Genomic DNA, 21,971 nt, shown 5'->3' with positions numbered 1-21,971 from the left:
CCATTAAAAAGGGTTTCTAACATTTCCCCAAATGCAGTCACATCCCAAGGTAAAAATCAAGTCAAACATATTAAAATGAATGAGGACCCACCAGAAATTGGCTCTCGACCCACCTAGTGAAACACTTCCTTAACCCATTTCTGCCCAGCCCACGTTTGATCCCTGTTGTGTCTATGCAAGGTTGGGCAGAAATGGCTTAAATTTAAACTTCCCTGATATCTGGCATCCTTAAGGGCACCTCCTGAGTCTGTGCTGCTTACCTTCCAAACAGAAAAGTACTGATCAGGCTCAAACCAGCCATGCACTAGTTGCAGGTCCTTGTGAAATCAGGGAGAGGCACTCTGCACATGCACAAAGACACTGTTGCTGTTTTTAATTGCTACTTTACATTACAGGAGCTAATCTCTTGCAATGGAAAATATGATCCAGGGATTATAAGCTCAGGTGGGAGGGACTAGAATTACCCCCCCCCCCCCAGTTTTCCTGGGCATGCACCTTCAACAGCTGCAGCTGCAACCTTGACACTGCTATTGAAGTTTGCATGCTGCAAAAAGACTCAGGGGGTGCCTGCCCATAAAAAAACAGAAGCACTCCACAGGATCACACCAGCCCCATTGCACAGAAAAGACTCTGCATATGCTCAGGAGCGCTCTCTACAGTCACAGGGTGCAGGGGGAGTAACGTCACACTTGGGGAGGAGCCTTCTCCCATACATCCTCCCTGTTACATCAGCCTGCGCGTCCCCGCTGGATCCCCTTGCCTTGCAGAGGGCGCGCCCCCGCCTCTGAGCTCTATGGGTCTGCCAGGGTGCATCTGCCCCTGTCTTCATCTTCATCATCATCATGATCTTCCTGCTGGCTCTGTTTGCAACCATTTTCCAAACAGGTGAGGCTGTGAAATGCCTTTCTGTGCAAGCTCTTGATTGCACCCCTCTTTTTCCTGCTCCTGTTGTGCTGTATGGGCTCCCTGTCCCTTCCCCACTTTCCCCCTCTTGTCTAGATATAGCCTGTACCCCCAACCCCATTCCTCTCTCCTACAGAGTTATAACTGGTGCTCCAGTTCTTGCCCAGGGAATTATTTTGGGGTTCCATCTTCACCTGGAATCACCCCTGATCGCCCATCCCTGATCCTAAATTTGCAGTCTTTTGTAGATTGAAATGCCACATGCATGTGGCATTTCAATCTACAAAAGAATGCAAAATTAGGGTAAGGGGTGGTAGGGGTTTGAGGGGTTGTTCCAGGTGGAACCCCCCAAAATTGCATGTGCTGGAAAGCCTGGGAAAATCCACTTCCCCCCTCCCCACTTCTTTTCAAACGTCCTGATTTCCGTGCATACAAGAACATGGATAGCGCATGACATGCTATTTTTATATTTTTTGCATTGCAGCCCTTGTGAGTGTTTTGCGGCGTAGAGGATCAGGCTCTTCTATGGGAGATCTCACTGCAATGGATCCGGGGGGGGCATGTTTCTAGCTCCTCATTTAACAGCAAAAATCCATTATGGCTGGCCTTGTACTAGCTCATTCACTTCTCTTTTTTTGCTTCCATGTTTACCAGGAGTAAAAGAGCAGTATTAATTAGTTGGCTTTTAACCAGGTTTCTGTAGAACGCATCCTGCTTATCTGTGGCATAGCTAGAGGGGATGCAAAGCACTAGGTTTTGCAGGGCGTCTCACCACAGTGCAAGCGGCCCCTCCAGAGGGGCCCATTCTGGGTGGTGGGTGTACACCTCTGTTTTGCACCCACTACCTGTTTTGTACCCACCACTCTAAAACAGCCCACCGCCCGTATTGCACCCACCGCTGAGGGGGAGGGGCCACTTGCACTCCGTGGTGGGGCGCCCTGCAATACTTAATGCTTCTAGCTACGCCACTACTGCTTATGCAGTGCCATCTGTGAACAACTTTGTACAGCACATCAGTGCATAATGCTCAGTAGTCCCTTTTGAAAGTCCATCCTTTCCAAGAAGGCTTTGGCACCCGAAATGAAACACTTGCTGTGCAGAACCAGCCATTAGAGTTGCAGGACAGTACGTGGAACAGCATGGCATATGAACAGCAAGAACTGGCCAAGAACAGCAAGTGCATTTGGATATACGCGCCTTTCACTGCAGGGTTAACGTCAAATATCTCACATTCAAACTTCTTAAAACCTCTCGTGTATCTAAGAACCTCTCTTTCCTGTGCGCAGCCTACACGGGGGTGAACGAACGCACCTTCCTCGCCATCAAGCCGGATGGGGTCCAGCGGCATCTCGTTGGCGACATCATCCGACGCTTTGAGAAGAAGGGCTTCAAGCTGGTCGCCATGAAACTCATGCAGGTCAGGACACAGCCAGGAAGCCGTGGTCAAACCCATTCCCCTGCCTGGCTTTGGAAACCCTGGGCCTAGAGACCGGAGGCTGTGCACACCTTCTTGGCAGCTTTGAGAAACAGAGATGGGCCAGCAAGGTGTAAAATTTCCAGAAATGTAGAAATCATGGGAGGGGTAGGGAGAGCGTGTTTTTTACAGGGGGTAAAAACCCCACAGAAATCTCAGGAAATACTTGCAATACTTATTTCCTTATCTAAATGGGGGGGGGGGTTGACAAGGCAGAGTGCTGAGCATCATGCGCCTCTCCCACACACCCCCTAGAGTGGGAATGACCAGGGGCCAAACTCCCTATACCTGAATCAGGCAGATGCTGCCACAGCCTCAGAGTAATGCCAAGAAGAGGGTTTCTCCCTCCCTGATCCTCCCCAAAGGATTCTGTGCCTCAGGACCAGCAAACCCCCCACTCTGTTCGGGAGCCAGCACCCTGCTCCGTGCAGGCCTGGCATTTTACCTGCTTAGCGGGCCTTACGAAGCCCGGCTCCAATACCGAGTATGACATGCATTTTGGGCAGGCCTCGGAAGACTTGTTGAAGGAGCATTACGTCGCCCTCCGGGACCGTCCTTTCTACGGCCGCCTGGTGAAATATATGAGCTCGGGGCCTGTTGTGGCTATGGTAAGTGTTAAGGCTAGCACTAAACCGTAGAACAGGGGTGCCCAAACCCTGGCCCTGGGGCCACTTGCAGCCCTCAAGGCTTCTCAATGCGGTCCTCAGGGAGCCCCCAGTCTCCAATGAGCCTCTGGCCCTCTGGAGATTTGTTGGAGCCCGCACTGGCCCGACGCAACTGCTCTCAGTGTGAGGGTGACTGTTTGACCTCTCGTGTGAGCTGTGGGATGAGGGATTCCTCCACTGCTTGCTGTTTCATGTCTGTGATGCAGTAGCGGCAGCAAAGGAAAGGCCAGCCTTGCTTTGTGCAAGGCCTTTTATAGGCCTTGAGCTATTGCAAGACCTTCATTCATTCATATAAGTTCATCTTTAATATATTCATTTATGTAAACTTATGTAAATTTATTCAAATTTGAAATGTAAATTAATTCTTTTTTTCCCCTGGCCCCTGACACAGTATCAGAGAGACAGTGCGGCCCTCCTGCCAAAAACTTTGGACACCCCTGCAGTAGAAGATACAAGCAAGGCCGGCCCTTCCAAGAAACCAAGACAGCTGCCTCAGGCAGCAGCTTAACAAGGGGTTTCTGCTCACCACTTCTCGGTTTAGTAAAGGAAGAGGGGAAGGGAGCAGAAGAGAAAGCATGAGGATCGGTAGGAGAGTGGCTAGTTATCTTGGGTGATCGGAGCACTCTAGCCCACCACTCTCCTCTCCTCCACATTTCCTCTTCTGTTCCACTGCCTTTTTTAATTCAGGAAGCTGGAATTGGAAGAGGTGATGTGTGGCGCACCACTGGCAAAGAAAGGGGCAGCATTTGGCATCCGCCTCGGCCAGTAGGAGACCTTAGGCCAGCCTTGGCTATAACCTGCACATGCTCTGATGTGTAGGTTCCTCCTTTCACCCTTCAGAAGCTGATTGAAGTAAGGAGTGGAACGGGGAAGCCATCAGAGTTGTGGGTCAACTTACTTGGGGCGATTCTTGTGGTAGTCTCATGGTATTCTTTCCTTCCCTTCGGGGAGGGGAGAGGTGGATGAAAAGTGGCCCTCTTAAATATGTTGGGGGGGGGCATTGGAGGAAATACAAAGAGAGGAATCTTCCACAGCAGGAGATGGAGGCAGACCCCTCTTCTACCATTGCTCCCCTGCAACTGGTCTTTGGAGGCACACGGAAGCTCAATCTGGAGATGGCTCATAGACATAATGACCAGCAGCCATAAATATATGGCTCCATACATTTATACAAATATATGACCCTCCATACATTTCTGTAATTCCCTTTTTAAAGCCATCCAAGCTGATGGCCATTGCCACACTTTGTGGCAACAAGTTCCACAGGCTAATTATGTGTCATGCAATGAAGGGCCTCCTTTTGTTTGTTCTAAATCCCCTGCCAGTCAGTTTAATTGGAAGACTCTTGGCTCTAGTGTTGGGGCGGGGGGGGGGGGGGGAGACACAACCAGCTTCTGAAAGTTGCCTCTTCCTTCTCGTCACAGGTCTGGCAGGGTCTGGAAGTGGTGAAAACAGCTCGCGTGATGATTGGAGAAACGAACCCAGCCGATTCCAAGCCTGGCACTATTCGAGGAGATTTCTGCATCGAAGTGGGCAAGTGAGTGGAAAACTTTGGTTTGTTTTTGACGACAGGCCTCTCTCCTTGAGAAGCAGGGTAGCGCCTGTATAGAATATCATATAGTGTATAGAATATGATGACTTGTATAGAAGCAGGTGGTGCTTTGGTTGGATGTGACATGCCAGTCCCAGTATCCTGTCATCTGAAAGTGGCCAATTGCATGCCATTAGTCCAGTTATGGGTGGGACTCCCATTGACGTGAGTGGAAGCTTTTTCTCCAGGGCAAACCACATGTCAATGGAGAATACCTATAAGGACTATGGCAGAGCAAAGGCACTCACTTATTCACTCACTAACTCACCCACCGTCCCTTGATCCAGCTTTTTACGAATTAAGCCAGCCTTGATCTTGCATTCAAAGTGCCATATATAAGCTGAAAAATGTATGCCTTAAAATTGGAGAGTGAATTCCATGAGATTTGGCTTAAAACCTGCCATTGCTTTATCCATGAGATCAAATTATACTGTTTGGTTTGAACTTCATCTGCTTCCTGTTTGGGGTAATACAGCCTCTCACAGTCCAGCAGACAACTGAACCAGTTTTTTCCCCCCTTGGCCTACTAGGAATGTGATTCACGGCAGTGATTCTGTGGAGAGTGCCCAGCGAGAGATTTCACTCTGGTTCCGCACAGACGAGTTGACCTGCTGGGACGACAGTATGGAGCACTGGATCTATGAGTAAAAGGAAGCATCGTACAAACAGACTGCCCCTTTCCACTGCTGCTCAGTCCAAATCCAGCCATTGGATTTCAGTGGACTTTCATTTAACTTTGTAGATGGGGTGAGGTGAGGAGGAAGAGGACTCTGGGTCTGAAAAGCAGCTTGCATCACGGCTACCCATTAATTTCCTCTTCCCTTCCCCATGATTGTAGCATTCTAGCACAATACTATGGAGAGATCCCTTGAGCCACAACATGGAACATCAGCGAGGGATTACAATTTATTACTTCAATTCCCACCCACCCTTCCAGCTATATCTGAGATTCTAATGCTCTCTCCCCTTTTGGCCTTGAAAGTTTCTCTCTTTTTCCCCCCCGATATATTTCTCTAGCCAAAATTAGATCTCTCAAATGAGATGGGAAAACAGTGAGATGTGCAGTCCTTACAAAGCAGTGGCTACAACTGAGACATGGCTTCCAACAAACCATGCTGTGGGATCCAGCATTCGTGCTGATATTGACCACTGTGATCTTTGGCTCATGCCTTTTCTTCAAGCCCAATAGGAACTTGCTTGTCTGAAACATTAGAATGTGCAGCAGTGGCGTCTTCTCATCCCACTGCCCCAAAATGAATTTTGAACATTACAAACCTATGCAGGGCTATGTTGTAGCTCTCACAGAGCCTAGTGGATTGCAGCCTAAGATTCCAGGCTTCGCCAAGGTAATGATCAACTCCAGCACATGAGAGTACTCAACTCTGAACCCCTGGGAATGTAGGGGGACAAAGAACAAGACCTCAAGAGGAGCTAAAACAATGAATGACGATCCTTGCTATGCTGCTGTTATTAAGAGTATTTATGAACTGTTTTGAGATCCACCATCCACCTCCCATTTACTAGACATTCGCCTACTTCCCCTGAGATTTGTTTACAGCTATAAATATGTACAGAATTTCTTTTTAACAATTGATGCAGCATTTGCTTTTGTAAAATAAAATTTTGGAAAGGTGGCAGTCTCTTTTTTCCCCTCCCAAACTTCTAAAGCATTACATAATTGCAAATGAGAGATGATCTAATACTGGAATATTGGATCTAAGACACAATAAGAGCACAATCCTAACCCCTTAGGTCAGTGCTTTCCAGCACTGACATAAGGGCAATGCAGCTCTGAGGTAAGGGAACAAACACTCCCTTACTTTGAGGTCTCCGTGAGTGATGCCCAACTGCAGGATGCAGCACATGGCCCATTGGCACCGCTATGCCAGTGCTGGAAAGCACTGGCATAAGGGGTTAGGATTGCACCCTAATGTCCGTCCCCCCCGTAAGACTGCTAAAGGGATAAAGCAGTTAGTATGGTTCTGCAGTAGCTACCCCCAAATCCCACCTCCAGCACACCCACCAATCATATGCGTGTTGTTAATATGTTTTATTACATACAGAACAGATATGGTTCATCTTGTTTTGACAGCATATAGGGAACAAAGCACAGGGAGGTTTTAATTTTTCATACAGCGGTCTCTTTACATCTTCAGACCAAAAGAGCGGAGTTCACAGGCCTTAAGACACTTAAAAAAAAAAATCCTTTTTTTAATAACATACAAGTTAACTTTACATACATCACAGTGGAGGTGTGGCGGGGAGGGGTGTGTATGGAAGCCGACCGGCCTTCACTTTGCTGCCAAGTAGCCACTGAAAACAGCAAGAGCCAAGGACGCCACGGCTCCTTCACTGGTTTTCTCGCCCTCCCGTGTGTGTCCTCCCACCCCATCTCTTCTGAACATGTGCTTCTCTTTAAGGAAAACAAATGGTGAAAAGTCCTTCTGGTAAATGCATTGGCAGGGGAGGCAAAAGAGTGATTTCTGGTTTCTTGTAAGGCGCTGGAGAATAGGGACTGCAGGAAGATGTGCAAGTGCAGCGAGTCGGACCCCTTCCCCTTGGCTTCACACTGCAGCAGAGCAATCCTACGTCTCTTGGCTTAAATCGGCTTAAAATTGTGGCAATTCTCATTTCCCATCGAAGCCCTCCATTTCAGCAGCTATACCCTGCACCTGCCCGATCTTGTCTGATCTCGGAAGCTAAGCAGGGTCAGGCCTGGTTAGTACTTGGATGGGAGACCGCCTGGGAACACCGGGTGCTGTAGGCTTATACCAGAGTCTTTCCATGCCTGATCTCGTCTGATCTCGGAAGCTAAGCAGGGTCAGGCCTGGTTAGTACTTGGATGGGAGACCGTCTGGGAATACCAGGTGCTGTAGGCTTATACCAGAGTCTTTCGAGACTGAAGGTTGCCAACCATGAGGAATGGGGGAGCAGCAGTACAGCTATGGGGGGTGGCGCTGTAGGCACTGCAATGCGCTGTGCAAGCGGCCCCTCCCACGTGCCGTCAGAGCCATTCCGGGCATCAACAGCAATGCTGTGTGTTGCTGTCACTGCCCAGAGTGCCTCAAACGGCAAGTGGGAGGGGGTCACTTACATGGCTGTTGCCACACTTGCAATACCTACATCACCTCCTATAGCTATGCTATGGTATGGGAGTGTCTGCCCACTGGCCTCTCCTCCCCATCTTTCTGTCCCTTCCCCATCTCTTCTGCTCTGTGTCATCCCCTCCCCATCCCCTCCTCTCTGCCACACGCTTCTCGTCCTCTCCCCACTCCAGTACAGTGGTCTTCCACCAGCTGAAGGGAGCAAAATTGTGCCATCCCAGCTATCTCTGTTAGATGAGCTGAGAGGGCCCCGATTCACTCCTTCCTTAAGCAGAGAAGAGAGTCGGGCTGCAGCCTTTAAGGGCCATGCAGCAGCATCTGCTCTGCAGCCCCCTCCCCCCCCCAGGAAAGACCACTCCAGAGGCAGTGCTAGAGAGAGATCAAGGTCAGGGTAGGAAGCACCAATCACCTGTTTGCCCCAAGAGTGTGAGAAGTTGCAATCACAATTGCCTTTTGCTATTCCAGCGAGAAACCTTGTTCATTAGGGCTCCTGTTTCACTCTTCCCCATCCTGAGTTATCTAGGTATACACACTACTGGCAAGTAGCTTTGTGTTTCCTAATAGGGCAGGATAGCGCCTTTCCCATTTTACAAAACTGAATGAGCCAGTCTGACAACTTGGGATGCAGACAACGTAAGCGCCACTAAGTGAGTGAGAATGACTGGTGCATCCAACCCCCATTGGTTCCTCCCCCAGCAGACTTAATGATGGGAAGAGCAGGATCAAATTCGCCATGAAACCTGGAAGAAGGAGAGGGGCAAAAACCCTTTTCAGAAATGTCCCGATATCAAACAGGCCTCAGTCTCTCTCACCTTGGATAAATATTAGTCCAGCTCTAACCCCAAATGTCTCTCCAAATTCTACTTTTGCCTTTTCATTTCAGGCAGGGACTAATTACAACTCTAGCATCATCCTAGATGCCTTCTAGCCTAGGATTCACCTCTGCTGCCCTCTAAGTATATAATGACTAATTCTTGGCCAATGATCAACCTTTCATCTCCACTGCTTCACTCAAATCATAATCTTCCCCCCACTTCATCCCTTTCATTTCTCATTTGCTGGGCACAATGCTGGTTTTCTCTGGAGGGAACCCAGGAATCTTTCATGCCTTGTCTGGTCTTCCTCAACGGACATTCTCTTCCACGTCATGTGTAAGCAACTGACATAAAATCCCAAACTATCTGGGGTCTTGACCCCCCCAAGCCATCTGGGGTCTTGACCCCCCAAAACATGGGTTGAATGACTCTGCAGCACCTGGCATGTCCCAAAGCAATCAGTGATTTGCCTGAACGTGTACCCAAGTTGCATTTTAGCTTAGTGGCTCACCGTGACTGTAAGCAACTCTGGCTGCAAGTCCAAGGACTCGGTTGTGTGAACTGACTCCCTAAGCGTGCATCCTGTCAGAGGACTGCCCTCAAACGTTTTGCTCTCTGCACCACAAAGGTACACAGATCAGATTGTTATATGAGGCTGTAGTTCTAAGCATGGGGTTCTAGGGGAATGCCACACTGTTGATCCACAGAAGCACTGCTTGGCAACTCCACCTGCAGTTAAAATAAAACCAAACCACAAAGTTCCAGCTTGCAAGGCTCAACTTTAGAACTGGGAACAGGCATGTTGCAAGCATAAAAATAATTAAAGAAAACAAACGGTGGGTCAAAACCAAAGAAACTTCAGGGAGAAGCCAAGAGACAAAAACTCCCCTGTGATGATCTTCCCAGCACTTGCTCCAACACTTAGGACATGGCCCTGACACCAGCCCAATCAAGGCTTCTTGGGGTGTGGCATACCTTGCACCTCAGTAAGGAGGTCCCCCTTGCTCTGTGAGCAACAGTCACCTTTGGGAACGTGAAGAATGACTGAGTGGCGTTCAAAGAAAAGTGTGAACGTTCTATGGATACGAATGGGATGTAAGCGCACTTAATGTCAGTTTCCTGATCTAGCATTTAAGTTGGGGGGAGGCCGGGTTCATCAGCCTCTGAACTGCTTCCGAAAAGCCTCGCCTCCTAGAGGCCCAACCGCCAGTACGTCCTCTCATACAGCAGCCCTTCCCCAGTTGCTGCTGCCTCCTTTGCCAACACAGGGCTTGAAACCCCCCTCCACTAAGCCCTTCCACCTCTGCTGCTATCCCCTCTTGCTGCTTCTAAAAGTCCTTCAAAAAAAATAAAACACCCGGTTCTTTGGCCCTCAGCTATCATGGCAGCATCTTCAGACGGGGCAGAGAAAATTCCTGCCTGAACCCCAAGAGAGCCCCTGCTGGTCAGAGTCAGACAATACTGGCTTTGATGCACCAGTGCTCTGACTCAGTAGGCTGCGTGATACGTTTAGAATCCCCTCTGTGTTCATTTTCTTAGACCAGCCTCCCCAGGAATGCCTTAGTTCACAGATTACACTACTCCATCTCCCAGGCCCCAGCCTGTTCTCTTCCCAACCTCCCTTAGGCCCACTGTGCAACCGGGGGGGGGGGGATAGTTGCTGTCCTAATCCACCTGCACAATATGCTTCTGAGCTATATACAGCTCCCAAACCTCCATTTGGCTCTTACTGGGACAACACAGAACAAACCCAGCCCAGTTCCTACAGTGACACTGGGCAGCCTCCCAGTGTTTGAAAAATCAAACCATTTCCCAAATGTTGCCTGGCCCCCCTCTACCCCACCCGCTAGGCCCACAGCCTGCCATTCGTCAGCTCACCACACAATCATTACACACTCTTTGAGCCGATAGGGCAAGAAGAGGAATCCCACCTTTGGGTGTACCTCCAGAGCCTCTCACCTGGATTACTACAGATTTGCTATGTTCCAGTCCTGCCCTTCCTCCAAGGACATCAGGATGACATATGCCCAAGTAAAAGCTGGTCGCTCAAGTAAGTAATGCCCACATTCAATGCCAAAATCCTCCTCATGTGTTTTCCAGCCTGTTTTCTGGACATCCTGCAATTGACCAACTAGTGTACACAAGTCCCCCAAACATATCTCTATACCCAGCTGGGCTCTTGTTTTGATCCAGCAGGGCCCCTCTTATGTTCTTATGGAGCATCTTTTACAGTCTTCATCAGCTCCCCAATTTTCCCAGATAATCTCCAGTTACTGAAGGCAGAGTGGAGGTGATAAGAGAAAAATACTGCTTTGAGACCGCACACATTGCCCTTTCAGCTTGTACAGACGGAGACAAGCTGTCAGTGCCACTTCGGTGGTGACAGGGGGATAGTGGTTTTCCGTGCAGGCAGGGGTGGGACGGGGAGGAGGGAGGGAAACCTCCGCCAGCCCTTCTACACTGAGTTTGCTCTCCCCGTCGCTTCTTCAAGCTCACTTCCCAGGCCTTGCGCTCTTGATGTTCTCCTCTTTTGGAAGGCCAACGGTAACCCAAGATGAGAGCTGTGAGTTTGGAGGTTAGAAACGGAGGGAGCCACAGTCCGGTGCGGGAGCTGCTGCAGTTGCCTGGGATTCATTTTCCAGTGGTGGGTATGATGCAGGAGTTCGGTATGTACATATTGGCATTCAGGGAGTCGGGGTTGAAGGGGAGAGAGAGTTATATTGGCAGAAAAAAGAAGAGGAGGAGCTCATTCAGGGATGTAGGAAACCTGCCACACAATGATGTGGCTCCGTTCAGCCTTGGAGAGAAAAGGCTTGACCTGGGTGGGATCTCCTGGGTTCTCCTCTGTCTCGTCATCTTCTCCGTCCCCTGCAGAGAGAATTTGCACAGTGAACGGAGTGCAAAGGAAAAGGGCCTCTGTGCTGTTCTCAAGCTGATGTCCCTCTGTTCCTTGGACCACCGATTGCAATGGGGTTTCAAGCTGGGAAAAGCACCAGTGCTTTATGACAGCTGGCTGTGCTACTTGGGCACTGCCACCCTTCCATACAGCACAGAAGTAGCTTCCTCTTTTCTCTTTAGAGCCCAGAGACAGAACCACAAAGGCACCACCCTGCTTGCTGTGGTCTGGGCTACATTCTGTGGCAGCAGGGACAATTGTCCACCATGGGAAAGATGAATGCAGAGAAGCCTCATGTGATTGAAAAGGAACACATAGAGGTGGTATTTTGTGTTTGCTCTGCAGTAGCAAAAGCAGAGCTGCAGTTATTCCAGTCTAAATACATTAAAATTCTGCTCCAAAAACCAGGCAGGTTAAAATCTGCAGCTGGCATTGGTCATTAAGTGCTGCATCATTTATTTTCCTTCCACTGGTCATGTGGGACTGACTAGGCAGGACCCAGGAACCAAAACCCCTTAAGCCACCCTTGGGACTTCTGCGATGTCCACAGACACTTCCACACCTCTCTCTGCAACCATGTGGACTAGAAACCTCCTTTAAAAATAAACTGAAAAGCTCAGGATGCTAAATACTGTGACCGACAGAACATTCTGCCCTTCAGTGGAACACACACACACACACACACACACACTGCACCATTTCTTCTCTACCCACCCCTATCTATTTGAGTGTGCTTTATCCACAACGAGTCTCGAGAAGCTAAAGCTGGACAAAGGAACTTACCGATTCGGAAGTCAATGTAGCCTTCTCCACCACTCAGTACCAAGACGTTTTTCAGCTTCTGCCCCTCTGTCTCTGTCTCTGTGGTGGCAGTGCTGGGGTTCTCAGAGGGACTGTCTAGCACGCTCCCGTTCAGCGTTGCAAGAACATTGCCTGAAAGTATTCCGGGTTTGTTAGGAGCAAACAAGGTCACAACCTCTGGCTTGAGAGCAGTTACAAGCACATCCCTGTTTTCATCTGTGGAAGCCCAGAGATATTGCAGTGATATTGCCATGGGACGCTGAGGCTGAGGGCACAATCCTAACCAGGTCTACTCAGAAGTCGGTCCCATTTTGTTTAATGGGGCTTACTCCCAGGAGGGTGTGGTTAGGATTGCGGCCTTAGAGAGAGGGTGCATCAAGCTGCCTGATACAATTCAAACCAAACCACTGGTATAGTGGTTCTGGTGTTGGGACCCAGACTTGGAAGTTCCAGATTCAAATCCCTGCTCAGTCACGAAGCTTCCTGGTTGGCCCTGGGTCAGTCACTATCTCTCAGGCTAGTCTGCCTCACAGGCTTCTTGCAAGGACAAAAAGAGGGTGTGTACACCACCCCTGTGATCCTTGGAGCAAGGGCGCTATACAAACATGAAAAACACATACATAAATCTAAAATCAGGACTTCCTCCACTGACTTACAGTAGCTCTCCAAGGTCTTTGGATAGGGATTTTTCCCCAGCTCTAGCTAAAGAGGCCAACAATCCTGAAATTTTCTGGATGCAAAGCACTGAGCTCCTTTGCAAAAATCCCATGAAGAAACTTTTCAAATAATGATTTCAAATCAGTGATTGAAAGGTTCTACTCAGCTCCTAAATCACTCATGCTATAAGGTAGTCATCTCTTGAACTAACCAGCAGCCGATTAAATTGGACCTACAGGGACAGAAAGCCTTGGGTCCCTGCATGAGCTGCCGGATTTTGCAAGGGGCCTGTCAGTATCTCCGGACACCCAGACTAGGAGACTCTGCTTACCAGGGACAGAGACAAAGAATTTGACTGCGTCGCGGTGACCATGGAAGCAGAGTTGGGCTTGCGCCATGGAACAGTATGGGATGAAGCTGCTGGCAGACTTGTCACTGCTGTCGTCGCTGCCGTACACATGGATGATCCCGCCCGGGCGGTTCCCTTCACCAGATGTTGGGGATGTCTTATTGGCTGAGACAAACAAGAGGAGCAAATTTAAAGACAAGCAACAAGAGAGGAAAGGTATTGAACACCATGGACCAAAACTGGTTTTATCATGGTTCTTTGCCAGGGCACTGTAGTTCTGGTAGGGTTCACTAAAGATGAAGGATGATGTAACATTTATAGAGTGGCAGGGCTCGTTGGAGCATGGTGAGCTGCTTCTAGATCAAACATACTTTTTCTTATCCCACAATGAGCACTGGGGGAAAAAAAAACCCACATTGTAGCTTTCTCTGAAGTCCTTCATTTGAACAGGGGAAGTCAGTTGCAGACAGCACTGAGTAGCCAGTGCCTGTAATGTCACCAACCCTGCAAGTAATTTCCAATCCACACTATGAAATGGTAGCATCACAGGAAGGCAGCAACCACGTAAATCCGGACAGCCAAAGAGGAACTGAAAGGTGTGGCAAAACTAAAGTCACCCCCCCCCCCAATGCTTCAATGCCTTCTTTTCAACATGAGATACCCACAAAAGGAAACCAGTTTGAGGTTCTGAAGCATCATGTGAATGGGGCAATTAGTGGTCTTCCCAAGGAAGATCCACAAGATGGTTTCCTGCAGCTACGTTTCTCAGTGGTTTCAACCGAAAATGAACTGATGGACTTGGGAAGAAAGTGACTGGATGGATAAAGGGATGGAGAAGTTCGTGGAAAAGTCAATGGATAGATAAAGGATGGCATCTGGAATCTAGAAGGAAGGAGATCTAAGACTTACCCCTGAGCCCAAGGAGTTGGCCTCGGTGGAGGACTACAGCTAGTCAGAGGAAACAAGTGGGAACGCGGAGAGGGAAATGGGAAAAGACCACAGTTCAGGAAGAGAAGAAAACAGCAATTAGTGGGAGAAAAGGAGCAAATTAACATTTTGCCTGTTTGCAGATGTTACAAAAACCCCTCCATGCAATATTGTTCCAATAAGAGCCATAACACTGCAGGCTATAAAAAAATTAAGATATTTTATTGTAAGTTCTAACTAAGCAATTGATGGGCCCAATCCTATCCAACTCTCCAGCACTGATGCAGCCATAACGCAGCCCCAAGCTAAAGCAACAAACATTCCGTTACCCTGAAGTGGCCTCTGACTCCCATCCCCACAAGAGGCAGCGCTCGCCCCATTGACACAGCTGCATCGGCGCTGGAAAGTTGGATAGGATTGGGCCCTATTATTCAGAGCTCTCTTGCTCACTCTGCTGCCTGGGATTCTTTTAAGAGGAGATGCATGCCAGGAATTGATCCCTGCACGTGGATGGCCTGCACGCCAGCACTGAGCTAAGGTGGATGCCCTGGACTACTCCCCTTTCTTCTTCTCCACACTTCCTTTTCTGGCCCCAACCCATCTTCTTTTTCAGATTTAGAGAGTGAGAAGAGAAATGGCACACATTCAACCTCACCAATCTACCACTTGAAGCAACAACCTCATTCAGCCTCATGGATAGACCAGCCAGGCTGCCTCCTGAACCAGTGGCATAGCTAAGGCATCTGGGGGCACAAAAAATTTTTAACCCCCCCCCCCCCACACACACACTGTATACCTTGTGTAACCCATACACCCCCATACCTTGGGAACCTTGCAGAGGTGTCTTAGAGACCTCCAAAAGGCATTTCTGGTTTTCACTGAAAACCAGAAGTGCCTTTTGGAGTCATCTAAGACACTCCCAAAAAGCCTGGTATCAGGGGCAATGTACCCCTTGACTCTCTTAGCTATGCCACTGGCCTAAGCCTCACTGAAGGCAGTGAAGGTAGCACAAATGCAAATTTTGAAAATCGTATCTGCTGGATTTTAATTATAATTTTAATTATAAAAGAGTTTTATATTTGAAAAAATGGTTGGCAACCTTCAGTCTCAAAAGACTATGGTATAAGCCTACAGCACCCAGTATTCCCAGGCGGTCTCCCATCCAAGTACTAACCAGGCCTGACCCTGCTTAGCTTCTGAGATCAGACGAGATTGGGCATGTGCAGGGTAACAGTTGCTGAATGCTAATTTAAATGGGCCTTTGATCTGATCCAGCAGGGGCCTTGCTTATGTTATGTTCATTTTACAATGGGGAAAAAGCAAAGACCCAACACTTGGGAGAATCCAACCTTAGCACATATGGACAGGGGAAATGAAAGGTGATGTTCACTTACTTTCCGTCAAAGGGATGGAAATGACAACCCCATTTCCTGTCCCCACCCAGAGGCGGTTGCCGGCAATGAGCAAAGCCGTGATCCGTACAAACGAGAACCCCAGTTTACCGGTCCCTGAATAAGATGTGAAAACAAAGACAGTCACAATCCTGCAACTCGTTAAAAAGACAAAGAACAATGTGATATTCAGCGGGCAGGGGGTTTTGCAGAGTAACCACAGAGGACTGGTCTCTGTCCCAAAGAGATTAAAACTGGGCACAGGGGAGGCAAGGGCGAGAGGTGTGAAAGGTAGGAGGCATATACGTTCAGTTCTTTTCTGTGTATAGAGCTGGTGTAGTAAAGGCTGAAATCCTATACACACTTTTTGGTGAGAAAGCCCCACTGAGTATAGTGGGACTTATTTCTGAGTAGACATGTCTAGGATTGAGCTGTGAATCCAGAAGTCTCCAGTTTGAATTCTGCCTCTTGCCACAAACTCACTAAGTTGCCACTCCCTGTGTCAGTCTCAGTGTGCAACACATTTGCAATATGGAAATCGTAATAATACTTATCTACCATACAGGGTGATTGCATGTATTACGTCAAGCTAAGATGCGTGAAGCCCTTTGCGCGCTAAAAAAAAAACACTATGCAAATGCTCTAAATAGGTGTGGTTTCAGCAGAGGATAAGGACCATGGAACTGAGTGAAAGGCTTCACAGATAAACTGAGAGAGGAAAGAGGAGAGGGTGATGGTGTCTGCAAGAATAAGCTTGCAGAGCTTCCAATTCAGCACATTTACCTAACATTTTGCTGACATACGGCTCAATATCTACATCCTGGAGATGCTGATGGGTGTGAGCGTGGTAGAGCCTCAGCGTGGAATCCAGCCGGATGGAAACCCAAACGCCATCTCCGATCCAAGCCAGCTGCCGGATTTGGCTCTCCCGGCGAGGATGGGCATCAAAGGACTTCTGAAAGGCAAGATCAAAGCATGGCGTTAATTCACAAGCACTTCTTACCCCAGGGTTTGGAACAGCTTTGAGGCTTGGTTAATATCACCTCTTCTTCATTTCTGATCATCTCAATCATGATATATTAAGAGACTTGCGTCGGTTGCCAACAGCATATTCTGGGATCAGTTTTAAATACAGGAACGTTGCTGGTTGATTGACAACTACTTAGGTCTGTCCAGTGGCATAGCCAGGTGGGCAGTGCAATAAGCATTGTAGGTGATGTTTAAGGATCCATCACCAATCCCTAAGCGCAGCTCTAGTGTGACTTTATTCACATACACACTCCATACCTCTATCTGCATAGTCTTGGGCTGGATTACGTGGATTTTATTCTTGTACCCACACCAGACTCTGTCGTACACCACCGCCATGCAACGGATGGAATGGTGCGTGTGACCCAGGTCCATGAGGTGATAGTTGCTGAGGTCCCACTGACCATCTGGAGGCAAACAAAGAACGGGTGGGAAAGAATGATTGTCAAAACCCAGAACCAGAAGAAACTTCTCTGCAGGAGGCTTTTAAAATTTTTTTTATTTTTATCTAATTTTTATAAACACAAAACAAGACACTATAACAACGTCAACTTCAGTGTAAGACAATATCACACAAACGCAAACATGGTAAAACTTGCAGCACAATCCTTTGCAGTTTTACTCAGAAGTGAACCCCTGGACTGCCTGCTTCACAGTGATGGGAAACGCTTTCTTTCGAGAAGACCACATCACTTCTCAGAATACTGATGCTCACCTTCTCCTCTGTGGAATATAGCTAATGTTCCATCTGCCAGGGCTACAAGCACACGTCCTTTCACGTGCCTGAAGACATAAGGAAGAAAATGTCACCTCAAAGCAGGAGAGTGGTGTGGCCCTCATACAACGTCATTGAGACAGGAGGTCTGGTCTAGAGGGTAGAGCCTCCATTTGCCTGAAGATAACATCCACAAGGTCGCCAGTTCGAGGCCACCGGCACCGTGCGACCTTGAAGCAGCTGACAAGCTGAAGCCGAGCTATTCCATCTGCTCTGAGCGTGGGAGGATGGAGGCCAGAATGTGAAACCAGATCAAAATGAAACACCTGAGTGTTGTGGTTCTTGAAAGAAAGAACCTTCTTTCAATTGTAAAAATCCCTATGGGGATTTATATAAGCCTGCCTATGTAAACCGCCTTGAATAAAGTCTTGAATAAAGACCAAGAAAGGCGGTATATAAATACCTGTATTATTATTATTATTATTATTATTATTGAGAGGGAAGACAACCAAATCTGTGTGCCTTCCAAAACAGCTAGAAGTGCCAGTAAAATTGAAGAACACAGGAAGAGCCTTGCTGAATTAGGACCCCTAGTTCAACATTCTGTTTCCACCAGTTGCCTCTGGGAAGCCCACCAGCAGGAGAGAAAGGCATGCTTCCCTCCCCCATTCCTCCCCTGCAACAGGTTCTTAATCTCCTGCCAATCAGTTTTACTGGATTATCCTAGGTTCTAGTGATGATAGAGAGGGAGAAAAACGTGTCTGTCTGTCTGTCCACATCATGCATAAGTTTCTAAGCCTCAATCACGTCTCTTCTTTTTTCTCGGTGAAAAAGCCCCAAATGTGGTGGCCTTTCCTCCTAAAGGAGTCAGAGGTGTCTTTATTAGTGTCAACTGTGAAATGGAGACTATAGACCTGCAAACACTTGGGGGGGGGAGGGAAGGCAGGAAACAAACTGCACCACCCCACCCCCACCGAAAACTATCTGCTGAAAAACAGGTGTAAACAGGATCCCTAAATTCAAGCAAGTTAGAAAAAGGAGATTTCACACTTACAGCCCAATCCTAACTTGCGCTGGAACAGGCAGGCCAGTGGACCTGCACTGTATCCAGTGCGAGTTTCAGGCAGCCAGAGGCTCGGCCAGGGGCAAGGGGAACTTTTCCCCTTACCCAGGGAGAGCCACTGTAGTCCTAATGGGGCTACTCAGATCTGCACAAGAAGATGGCACAAATCCAAGCAGCCTGGGACAGCCCCAGGTTGCCCGGGAACGGGGTTAGGATCAAATATAAGTGCTGGATCCTGGCCCACCTCCTGCTCCCCACACGCCCGCCCCCTGGAACACCTGCCACCTCCCCTTCCTCCACCTTGGAATGCCTCCCTCCCACCTTCCCCCCCCCCAGACCCCTGCATTGGCCGAGCTTGACCAGAGCAAACATATCTCTCTCTGGGGCCCACGGTGGCATGGGGAAGCTGGCACACATCCATGTGCTGGCCTAACTCCCCTCAGAGTGGGACCCAAGTGCTTTACTGCACTTTCGCCACACTCCTGCAAGGGACTCGCAAGAGCCCAGGGCACAGTTTGGATTGTGCCCTTAGATACTTCATTCTGACCTGCAAAGACATACCAAAATCAACAAACATACTTACACCAAGCTTAGCACCGAGTCCTTCAGCTTTATGGAGTGCAGGCATTTCTTCCAGTTAGAGACTGCTGAGTGCACATACAACCTGCGCAAGGAGAAGGGGACATCAGTAGGCAGCAAGTTCTCCAAATCCTGTGCAGACTGAACTGCATTTCAGGGCTTCTGCCCTGACTAGCAGTTCAAGAGAGCTACCAAAGTAAATTTTAGATGTAGGTATAGGGCACCACTCCTTCCCTGTAGTTGTGAGACGCAAGGATTTATGGGTGCCCCAACGAGGGCCAGAGAGCCATACCAGCCATTCTGTGCTCCAAGCCACATGGTGGGGGCAGCACTAGTCGTTGCACCAGCTGCATTGCCATTCGCTTCTTGGTCTGGTACCGTTGTGCTTGACTCTGCCTTTGCCTGTCCATTCTCACTGCTGAGACAAAAACAGTGTCCTTTTTGGTTGGCAACCTTCAGTCTCGAAAGACTCTGGTATAAGCCTATAGCACTCGGTATTCCCATGCGGTCTCCCATCCAAGTACTAACCAGGCCTGACCCTGCTTAGCTTCCCAGATCAGACTCAGGAGATAGTGTTCAGTATAGGGAGATGGTTGGCAACCTTCAGTCTCGAAAGACTACGATATAAGCCTACAGCACCCAGTATTCCCAAGCGGTCTCCCATCCAAGTACTAACCAGGCCTGACACTGCTTAGCTTCCGAGATCAGATGAGATTAGCTAGAATAAGGTCCAGGTGAAGCTGGGTCTCCCCAGTCTAGGTCCTGTACTCTAACCACTGCACCACACCATCTCCCAAATATGAGTCACTTCCACTTGCAGTTTGGCTCTCCCAGGGTTTAGAAGTAGTTAATTTTTTTTAATGCCTGCCATTAGTCTCAAGCTTAAGCATGGGAGATCTCAGCCAAAGTTCATTCAGACCAAAATACACAGTGCGGTTTAGCCACAGACCCTTGTAGTTTAATTCTCCCACACCTGCTTTCAATTATACAGTTTCCCATGTCTGCCTTGGAATGTGTGCTGTAGGAAATGAAGGTCTCTGAACATGTGCAGAGTGCAATTTCCACATCATCTAGTAAACCAAAGCAACCTCCTACATTTCTGGGGTTGAAGGAGAGGTTTCCAGGAAATCCAGGCAGGCTTCAACTGCACGGCCCAAGTTAAGCATTCAGTTTTGCCCTCAGAAAGTACGCACCTATTACCATTTTCTGCTGTGTTCTCCAAGCCAATCTGATAGCTGGGGCAGTGCAGTGGCTGTAAACCTAAGCTGCAAATTGGCAAAAGACTCCAGTTCAAATCTCACCCCTGCCTTGAACTCACTGTTATATAAGGTGTTATAAGGACGACAGCAAAATAAACACATGAAGTCTTTTGCACAAGATAGCACCATGCAAACACAACACGTTCTTTGCCCTTTGTGAGCTCCTCAAAAGAGGCAGCTGGTGTGCTTCTGAAACAAAGGAGGAAAACGGCCTTTGAGCAGTGTCCCCCTCACCTGTTCTGCCTCACAGGTGGCTGAGCCGGGGTCGGGTCTGTAAAGATGTGCTCTGTCAGTGGGCCAGGCCGGACTTGTGCTGGTTCCATGTCGTTGACGCCATTCTCCGGCACCTCTGTGGCTTCTGTGGCCTCCTCAGTGGACTGGGATTGATTGATCTTTCCATTACTTACTGCGGACACCTCATCTATGGTAGAAAGCAGAAGGATGAAGGAAGAGCTGGGAGAGAGCTAATGTTTGGGGTTACACTCGTCTGCTTGGCTCTTCTTATGTAAGCTTTTCGTGTCACTCCAAAATGACATCCACACACAGAACTGGCAAATATAAGAACAATACCATTTTGTTCTGTTTTTTTTTTTTATCATTCCTATACCACCCAAACTGACCCAGGGTGGTTTACAATAAAAATAACAAACAGAAATGCTGGGCTTACCACGATAAGTTCTGTCTTCACAGTGGATAGGCGGGAAAGGGAAGGCATTCCACAATTAACCCTGATATATTCAAGACAGGACTGAAATAGCCTTTCATTGCCACACGGCTTGCGGTGACCTGAGACTTACTCTGTCCTTTATCCAGCACTGGGGTGTCTCCACGGGAGGAACAATTGCTGCTGGGAACGTTGCACCGGGTTGCGCAGCCCACCAGAGTGATACCTGCCAAAACGCCGTCTGTCCCTGATGACTCTTCGGGATTCATGTCTCCGTCCAGAAAGATTTCTCCTGGGGGATAGTCGCTTTCACAGGCCGCTGCGAGGAGAGGGAAAAACTCCAGTGTGTGTAGGGGCATATGTAATATCGGAGCGTTGAAGTCCAACTAGGGAATGCCGAGTTCAAATCCCTGCATGCAGTGCTGACTTTAAGCCAACTGGATCAACTGCTCCCAGTCAAGCCTCATGCCCAAGGGGATCCTGCACTAGGGTAAATCTACTCTAGTCTTGTAGGCAATTTTACATTAAAATGTGCTCCAATCCATTCGATCCACTAACTCACAAGCACTTTTTAAGCGCACATTTTGATTGCTTTTCATTCTACTATAGAGATATAAAGTCTATAATACATTTTATTTATCTCTCTCTCTAAGATTCTTGGCTATGGATCCAGGGCCCCCACAAAAAATGTTTTCAATTGGACCCTGCAGCTTCTATGGTTGACCCTGCCTGGTTGACCCCAAGGCTGACTCATGGGCCAGTCAACCTGGGCAAGAATTCCCTCATAGCATTGTAGCGGGAACAAAGGGGTGAAAATCTGCACTGCCCTAAGTGCCTGGCTGATTTAAGAAGACATCCCACTTTTTTCAGTACAAACCTCACAAGGCAGCTTATAACATGGTATAAAGCACAAGAAAAAAAATTACATAGTAATTCACAACAGCAGGCCTAAAGCAGTCATTCCAACTGCTGCCATAGGACAGTGAATTAAAAGTCTTGCAGAATTAAAAAAAAGAAAGAAGAAGGCCTTTGCCCAGATTGAAAGCCAAAAGCAAAGGGAATCAGCACATCTCTCCAGGCAAGGAGTTT

At 48.3% G+C, this 21,971-nt stretch overlaps 2 protein-coding genes and 2 pseudogenes across 4 annotated transcripts in view; 2 read left to right on the top strand and 2 right to left on the bottom strand.

Annotated features, from left to right (window-relative positions):
* The first annotated feature begins 788 nt into the window (after positions 1–788).
* On the top strand, positions 789–6,259 carry NME3 (NME/NM23 nucleoside diphosphate kinase 3). The gene is made up of 5 exons (XM_066640562.1): positions 789–885; positions 2,190–2,320; positions 2,884–2,985; positions 4,467–4,579; positions 5,164–6,259. The coding sequence occupies exons 1-5, from the start codon at positions 843–845 to the stop codon at positions 5,279–5,281; spliced, it is 507 nt and encodes a 168-aa protein (XP_066496659.1). The 5' UTR covers positions 789–842; the 3' UTR covers positions 5,282–6,259.
* Positions 6,260–7,284: 1,025 nt separating this feature from the next.
* Positions 7,285–7,400, top strand: LOC136633727 (5S ribosomal RNA; annotated as a pseudogene).
* Positions 7,401–11,218: 3,818 nt separating this feature from the next.
* MAPK8IP3 (mitogen-activated protein kinase 8 interacting protein 3) overlaps positions 11,219–21,971 on the bottom strand; it is a 59,647-nt gene continuing 48,894 nt past the window's right edge. For all 3 annotated transcript variants that reach the window (XM_066640361.1, XM_066640363.1, XM_066640362.1), the window contains 12 exons: positions 21,016–21,201; positions 20,453–20,639; positions 19,252–19,377; positions 18,964–19,044; positions 17,318–17,385; positions 16,861–17,009; positions 16,357–16,528; positions 15,577–15,690; positions 14,165–14,203; positions 13,238–13,420; positions 12,232–12,381; positions 11,219–11,420 (listed from right to left, as the gene is read on the bottom strand). In XM_066640361.1, coding sequence (XP_066496458.1) covers positions 11,299–11,420; positions 12,232–12,381; positions 13,238–13,420; positions 14,165–14,203; positions 15,577–15,690; positions 16,357–16,528; positions 16,861–17,009; positions 17,318–17,385; positions 18,964–19,044; positions 19,252–19,377; positions 20,453–20,639; positions 21,016–21,201 — 1,577 coding nt within the window. In that variant the 3' untranslated portion in view covers positions 11,219–11,298. The remainder of the gene's footprint in view (positions 11,421–12,231; positions 12,382–13,237; positions 13,421–14,164; positions 14,204–15,576; positions 15,691–16,356; positions 16,529–16,860; positions 17,010–17,317; positions 17,386–18,963; positions 19,045–19,251; positions 19,378–20,452; positions 20,640–21,015; positions 21,202–21,971) is intronic.
* LOC136633953 (5S ribosomal RNA) lies at positions 15,308–15,427 on the bottom strand (annotated as a pseudogene).

This window comes from Tiliqua scincoides, chromosome 13 (assembly GCF_035046505.1).
Source record: "Tiliqua scincoides isolate rTilSci1 chromosome 13, rTilSci1.hap2, whole genome shotgun sequence".
Classification (NCBI taxonomy): domain Eukaryota; kingdom Metazoa; phylum Chordata; class Lepidosauria; order Squamata; family Scincidae; genus Tiliqua; species Tiliqua scincoides.
Note: the sequence above shows the minus strand (reverse complement) of the source record. Positions and strands in the feature narration are given on the sequence as shown.